Raw genomic sequence first — 8,047 nt, 5'->3', positions numbered from 1 at the left:
GCTTCAGTCAGTGTTCAGAAGACCTTGACTGAAATTGAAACCGTATCTTAATAAAATATAGAATTAGATAAATATCCCGCTTAATTGTTTGTGGAGCCAGGCAGTGAGCGATGTATCTTGTCGCCAATGCTCCCCTCTAAGCCGTGGAGTCTTGTGAGCAAAAATTCTACTTTGTGAGCCACTGGCATTAAAGTCGCGAGCGAGCGATTTGGCTACTGCATAAATTAGTTTGTTCTGGAGCCCTCCTTCCTGAACCAAGACAAAAATGTGTGAGCCGGAGGCTAAAAAACTGTGAGCTGGCTCACAGTAACTCAGCCTAGAGGGAACATTGTTTGTCACCTAGGCTGCTTCGCAGATTTCACTGAGCATTTTTCGAGCCTGCGTCCGCCCCCTCCCCCAAAGTGAGAAACTCGCTTGGGGGGGTGCAGCAAGCTGGGATTCTCCAAAGACTTTTCCTCCCACGGTCTCCTTTCTTTGCCTGGTTCTTTCAGGTATATTCAAGGATGCCAGGGCAAAGTAGATTTATTGAAGCCTGATAAAACTGTCGATGCCCAAAACAAGCATGTGAGAGATTTTAATCCAGGGGTGCCTGATCTTTTTGAGCCTGTGGGCACCTTTGAAATTTTGGCACAGTGTGGTGGGCGCAGCCACAAAACGGCTGCCACTGCTTACCTTTCGTGAAGATCTTTGTGCTGTAGGGGCAGCTGCTGCCAAAGCAATGTTTTTTAAAACTGCACAGCCAATCAGAAACCTTCCTGGGCAAAAGCTACACCTGGCCCCGCCCACATTCTAAAAACACTCGGCGGGCACCAAGACAGTGTTGGCGGGTTCTATGGTGCCCACGGGCACCCCATTCGGGGAACATGTTGTTATCTGATGAAAGGTAGGGAGGGGAGAGCAGATTTTAACATCTAGGAAACCCGAGCTGTACTTACTTTGCTCACTGCCTTCTGAGATCTTTCTAGGCAAAAAGAAGTTGAAAACTGAGTATTCTTCTCTTCCCCCCCCCCAAAAAAAAAGTTTTTTATTTTATTATAACCGACAAACAAACAAACATAAATACATACAATTCCGGGGTTTCATATACATCTCTGTTATATCTCTTGTGTTACCTCATACATTGGCTGCTTGTAATATTGTCCTCTGAGAATTAAAGTTAGTTTATCCATCTCAGCAGTTTCAAGTATTTTATTTATTGTTTCTTTTTTTGAGGGCACTTCTTTCTTCCTCCAATATCTGCCATATAATATTCTTGCAGTAGTTACTACATGTATGATAAGGTAAAAATCCTGGTTTTTTACAATTTTCTGGCATTATATTCAGAAGGAACAATTCAGGTATAAAAGGTATGGTACATTCCAACATTTTTTGTAACGTTTCGTGAATCCATGCCCAAATTTTTTTAACTCTATCGCAAGTCCACCACATATAGAAAAATGAACCAACGTTCTCTTCGATTGAAAACTTGGTAATTCGATTTGAGTGTTCTGCTTTTTTAGTGTGTCTTCAAAGGCTGACTCTTATATAATTGTACAACGTTAAGGACTGGAAAATGTAACAATCACATAATTGTCTACAGATGCTAATTGTAATCGCGCTAACCAGGCTTTCCAAGCCGTTAAAGTTAGTTAATGTTTAACTATACTTGGTATCAGTCGCTACATTATTTAACACTACACCGTGATTAACGATAACAGGGGAAGGAGGAGGGGATGAGAAGGAATTCCTAATCCCGTGGACTGCTCCCGATCTCTTAAATAAGTTTAAGAGATCAGAACCGTTACGGCTGGTCAGTAGCTATTTCATCTCGCCTAATGGTTGTGCTTGCGTTGGAAGCAGTTTCAGTCTGGGCACCTAAAATCCTCAGCCCTTCTCACTTCGGGCCTCCATAAACTTAGGAGAGGCCTCCTCTTAGATCGGGCTGCTTTCTCCATCAGGGAAAGTCATTCTCCTCTGGAAGAAGTCTTTCTTTCTTGAAGGAAGACTTAATGGAAGAGAGGCATGGGATCTAGCCCGGTATAGCTTAAATGACAGATTTGAATGTATTTGATCAGGCGAAATCATCTTTATTTCTTTCCATAATTTCAAGTATTTTGGTTTTTATTTTAAAAACATGTAACTTAAAATATTGTTTGTCAAGATTTATTTTCACAAGTTCTCTACTGGTTTGGGACCTTATGCAGTTCCGCAGGGCCTGCAAGACGGAGCTCTTCCGCCAGGCTTTCATGTAGGGGCCGCCACTACTACCATCACCAATGGCGTGGGTAACAGCGGGGCCAAGGGGACGGCCCTCGGAAGATCTGCCATAATATTGCGTGACGCTGGTATTACTGGACTGGCCATGTACCAACTACAGGACAATACCACCTCCAATGGAAGACCGATAGTATCTTGTAATTTATACGGAGACCATCTTGTTTCTACTGAGCACTTATTTTTGTTGATATTAATGGTTTTATCGGTTTTTCTTGTTTTTATGCGTGGGCACTTGTGCTCTCTTGTAAGCCGCCCTGAGCCCGCTTGCTGGGAGGGCAGGGTATAAATACAAAAAATATATATAAATTGGTAACATGGCAGGCTGCAGTATTTTTGATATTTCGATTTGTGTTAAAATAACAGTGCCTGCAAGCTGCAATTATGTTCATCATCAAATTGTCTTATTTCTTTTTCAGTTTGTGAAATGTGGGTACGCGGGCTCAAATTTCCCAGAACACATCTTCCCGGCTCTGGTTGGAAGACCAATCATTCGATCGACTACCAAAGTGGGAAACATCGAAATCAAGGTAATGGCAAAGGGAATATCTCGCTTGCATGGTACTCTGGGATACTTCCCCCCCCTGCCCCCGCAAAATAAACCTAATAAACCTTATATGATAGTCAAGGGCGTAAAGTGTGAAAATGAAAACTGAACGAAGGTTTCTCCTTGAAACCCGCTAGTATAAGTATGGTTTATGTAAGCTTTGGAACAGTTGTGCGATGTCACAGCTGTCTCTTAACCCTTGTCTTCAAACTGTTCAGATGAACAGAACTGTCATTTCTGGAACCCCCGTGACGTATCCCTGAGCGAAACGTAACTGTCTTGTATGAGATGCCTGAGTCTCTTAGATTATGAGCAAGTGGTGAATGTTAGAAAACAAAAAGGAGGCGTCTGCAAGCCCTGGCCTCGATAGCCCAGGCTGGCTCGATCTCGTCAGATCTCAGAAGCTAAGCAGGGTCGGCCCTGGTTAGTACTTGGACGGGAGACCATCGGGGAAGAGGAGGGTCGCTATGCAGAGGCAGGCGATGGCAAGCTACCTCTGAACGTCTCTTGCCTTGAAAACTCCACCAGGTCGCCATAAGTCGGCTGCGACTTTGACAGGCGTTTCCACCACCAGGGATCGGCAACATAAATCTAGCCGTGAACTGGGCTACTGCTGTGGCTGATCCCAGTCGCCCTACCATTTGCCCCGGGGAGTCCCTGGATCCCATGGGGATTCCAGAGCACAATTTTCTGTGCTTGTCTTTCACTGTGGGTCCAGGGGAGACAGCCGCGTACAAGATGTTGGAAGGTGCATACAAATGGAACAGACGGGTGGCATCTTGGGTCTGAGACAGGCCATGCTACGAAGCTAAGTAGGGAAGTTCACCCTAGAGGATCCTATTCTCTGCTTACCTTCTCACACAGCAGAGGCACTCCCTGGCCACTAAGGCAGGGAGGTGTCACGGCCACTAGTCTTTTTGGTGCAATATAGTCTAGTTGACTGAAAGAAAATTGGCCTGTGGAAGGCTTCTGTTGGGTGAGTAGGATGGGTCCTTAAGTGTATATGTCAGATTGGACACACGAAGAAGCTGCCTTGTATGAATTCAGACCCTGGGTCCATCAAAGTCAGTACTGTCAACTCAGACTGGCAGCGGCTCTCCAGGGTCTCAGGCAGAGGTCTTTCCCTTCACCTGTTACCTTCTCCTTTTCACTGTAGTTGCCGGGGATTGAACTTGGGACCTTCTGCATGCCAAGCAGATGCTGTACCACTGAGCCATGCCCTCTTCCAGATTGCTGCCCTCACTCTTTGTTTAAGTCTGAACTGTGTGCTATAGCTTATCCTGGAGGCTAGCAAGGCAGATTCCAGCCCAGCTTCCTTTATCCTGAATGCATGTAGTGGTGTCAGCCATTCACTTTTTAGCAGAACATGGAAAGAAGAAAGTGTATCTTTTCACTCTGCTTTCATTGTCTAGGACAGGGGTCCCCAAATGTTTTGAGCCTGCAGGCACTTGACACAGGACGGTTGTTTACAGTCACAAAAAGGCTGCCACAGGAGGTGGAGTCAATCACAAAATGGCTGCCACAGGAGGTGGAGCCAACCACAAAATGGCAGCCACAAGTGGCAGGGTCAACCACAAAATGGCAGGGAGGGAGGTTATATATAAGTCTAATAGTACCTCTTCAACGTTTCAGGCAGAAGCTCTGTTTAACAGAACGCCTTTTAATCTGCACAGCCAATCAGAAGCCGGAACATAGCCCTGCCCATGTTCTCAAAGCCCTCGGCAGGCGCCATGGCACCCATGAGCCCCATATTGACAACATAGCCCTGCCCATGTTCTCAAAGCCCTTGGCAGGCACCCATGAGCCCCATATTGATGACCCCAGGTCTAGGAGCATGTATAGCCTTCCTACCCATGGCATCATGTTATGTCTAGGCATGAGCATAGCTTTCCATTCATCGATCTTCTGTGCAGTCCCACATGGGGACTGCGCATAGGCAGGCCTGCCATCGGATAGGTCTGTACAGCTAAAAACCTCCAGGGGGCACTGTGTGCGGGAACCAGAAGCTTGTCCCCACCCAGGGACCACGTCCTCCTGTGGAGTGGCACCCCCTTACCCTCAGTCCCTCTTTTACCACCGAAGGAGAGAAGGTCATGCTTGTGGAGTTTCCAGTTACAGTCGAGAGGATTTTGTCCAGATCCATCAAAGTTACATTGGCTTTCCCTCCCAGTTCCTCTTGCATGCAGAGTTGCGATATCCAGCAAGATATACAGTGCTGTTTAGCAGGATCTCCTGAGAAACAAGAGTCCCATTGTCATGAGCCACTCCTATAAGAACGTGCCGTTTTTACATGGCTAATGCATGGTGCGACCAAGAGAGTACGCTCCCATCTTTTGTAAGATATGGAGAGAAGATGTGGGGGAGGAGTCTATGTCATGGATAGGTTGGACCAAAACCATTTTGAGATGTCAAGCTAGCCCCTCCGATCGTGAGAGGGGGAGTCAAATAGGACATCAGTGCTGGATGCTGGACCACAGATGCCCCGTGCTCTTAGCAATCCAGACCCAGATAGGTGGGCCGGTCTGGGTCATATTAGGCATCTCCAAAAACTCCCAGGCTCTGGGCAAGGGGGAGCTCGATCCTGACCTTTTCATAGCTCTTGTTATTACCTAAATGCAGGGTGCTTTTTTGGTGGGAAAAGGTTCCGGAACTCTCAAGAGGGAAAACAAGTTTTCCAATCTGTATTCTGAAAACTCATGAACTTTTAAACATTTCTAGAAGAATTTTGTCAAAGAGGTTCCGGAACTCTCAGAAGAATTTTGACGAAAAGGTTCCGGAACTCTCAAGAGGGAAATGAAGTTTTCCAATCTGTATTCTGAAAACTCATGAACTGTTAAACATTTCTAGAAGAATTTTTTCAAAGAGGTTCCGGAACTCTCAGGAGGGAAATGAAGTTTTCGATCTGTATACTGAGAACTCATGAACTTTTAAACATTTTCAAAAGAATGTTGTTGAAGAGGTTCTGGACCTCCGTTCCGGCACATTTCCCCAGAAAAAAAGTCCTGACTAAATGTGCTGTGTTAGGTTGAAATGGACGAAAGAATGGGTATTCTTGAGCTGTCCTCGGGCAGGTTCAGCCGGTGCAGTGGGTAAGATTGTGGAAGACAGATGCCCAAAAACCCATTAGGAGACCTTAAGTAAGCATTTCTGAACATTGCTAGCCCCTACTTGGGTAATGCGTATCTTGCAGGTTGGTTATAACAATTGCAATTTCTTCATTAAAATACTCATATTCTGCCTTTCCTCATGGTTCAAGGCCAACTTACAATAATAGTCAAAAACATTTTCAGGTAAAAAAAAATAGCAAACCCCAAATTTTCCCTCTCCCAAAATATGCCATTTGGATAATGTAACTCTGAACTATGAGGCGTTAGTATTATGCTATTACATGCTTTTTTTTTCTTCGTAAGAGGGGGGGAAATATTAGCCAGGATCAATAACTATCCCACTTCCTCTCAAAATGTGCTATAAATAGGGGAAGAGAAAAAGGGTTTGAAACGGAAGTGCAGAATATCTCTTCTGGCTCTGCAGAGCCTAGATTACAGCCGCTCTCCAAAATACAATGTTTACTGAAAGCTAGAGGCTAATTTCAGTAACGTAGGAGTGTGCAAAAAAATGTGCAGAAGTAGTGTTAGCGCATATCAGAATATCGGTGGAAAGAAGCATGTTAAATTAAGAGCCCACTAGAGTATGCCAGGAATATATCTGCTCGCTTTAATAGCTTGGCCATTTTTAAAATTTCCTCCCCCCTCCCCAGCATCTGTACAGTTGAAGGACAGTTTAGTGGCATCTGTCCAGGTGGGCAGCCATGTTGGTCTGAAGCAGTAGAACGAAGTCCAGCACCTTTAAGACCAACAAAGATCTTGAATAAGACTTTGTTGGTCTTAAAGGTGCCACTGGACTCTAACTTTGTTCTAGTGACATCTACATTTGTACTGTAGACTACCAGCTTTTCGATATGGTGGCCCAAAAGTCCAAATTTACTTGATACAGAGACCCAGCCAGGGCTGGCCCAAGGGGTTTTGGTGCTCAAGACAAACTATGTCCCTTGGTTCAGTGTTCCATTTTTCTACATTGGCCAACCAGATGTTTTTGAGAAGCCAACAAACATCACACAAAGGGTGCCGTTGCCCCCACTACAAACCCCAAGCAAGTGGCGTTCTGACACATGCAGCCTTTGCCTGTGGAGGTTACATTCCAGCCCCTGAGTCCGCCCTCTCCTTCTCCAAACCCCCCTCTAATCTCCCCTGAGATTCTAAGAAACTCACTCCAGTAACCATCAGGACACATTTCACTTGATCAACAAGGATATCCAGGGAAGAAAAAAATGCCAACTGATGTATGACGCGGAAGATACTGTTTCCAGGTTCAGATCTTGGCTCCCAAGATACTAAAGAGAGCAAGAAGAAGAAAAGAAGAGACTGGATGGATAACCGCGCGTGACCCTCTCAGAGCGGATCACAGACTCCGTTCCCTTCCCCTCCCCACAACAGACACCCTGCGAGGTAGGCGGGGCTGAGAGAGCTCTTTTGAGGTCTGCTCATGAGAGAACAGCTCTGAAAGAACTTGTGACTGACCCAAGGTCACACCAGCAGCTGCATGTGGAGAAGTGGAAATCAAACGTGGTTCTCCCAGATTAGAGTTTGTGCTCCTAACCACTACTCCAAACCTGGATAGCCCAGACTAGCCCGATTTCGTCAGAACTCAGAAGCTAAGCAGGGTTGGCCCTGGTGAATACTTGGATGGGACGCCTCCAAGGAATACCAGGCTGGTGACACGGAGACAGGCAGTGGCAAGCCACCTCTGAACGTCTCTTGCCTTGAAAACCCTGCAGGTTCACCCAGAGTCAGCCATGACTTGATGGCACGTTCTGCCACCAAGGAGAGCAACGGGAAGGGCAGGGGTGTCCACCAGGGAGGGTTGGTCTGCATGACCCACTTTCAGAAGCTTTGCAAAACACTTTTGGCTCCAGACCCACAAGCTGAGAGGCACTGCTGTAGATGGGATACAGGCTCTTTTTGTAGCAGGAACTCCTTTGCATATTAGACCACACACCCCTAATGTAGCCAATCCTCCAAGAGCTTACAGAGCTCTTCTTACAGGGGCTTGTCAGCTCTCGGAGGATTGGCTACATGAGGGGTGTGTCGCGGGGGGGCTCTTTTGTAGCAGGAACTCCTTTGCATATTAGGCCACACACCCCTAATGTAGCCCATCCTCCAAGAGCTTACAGAGCTCTTCTTGCACGGG

The 8,047-nt window shown here is 46.2% G+C and overlaps 1 protein-coding gene across 1 annotated transcript in view; it reads left to right on the top strand.

Annotated features, from left to right (window-relative positions):
• Positions 1–1,268: 1,268 nt before the first annotated feature.
• The window catches only part of LOC107107618 (actin-related protein 2), a gene marked incomplete at its 3' end in the record, with an annotated part of 36,801 nt that continues 30,022 nt past the window's right edge, over positions 1,269–8,047 (top strand). Inside the window, exons 1-2 of the mRNA XM_015407926.1 lie at positions 1,269–1,280; positions 2,673–2,783. Coding sequence (XP_015263412.1) covers positions 1,269–1,280; positions 2,673–2,783 — 123 coding nt within the window. The remainder of the gene's footprint in view (positions 1,281–2,672; positions 2,784–8,047) is intronic.

The sequence above is a fragment of the Gekko japonicus genome, unplaced genomic scaffold, assembly GCF_001447785.1.
Source record: "Gekko japonicus isolate JY-2015 unplaced genomic scaffold, Gekko_japonicus_V1.1 scaffold5017, whole genome shotgun sequence".
Lineage (NCBI taxonomy): Eukaryota > Metazoa > Chordata > Lepidosauria > Squamata > Gekkonidae > Gekko > Gekko japonicus.
The sequence above is the reverse complement of the archived record's forward strand: the minus strand, read 5'-3'. Positions and strand labels throughout refer to the sequence as shown.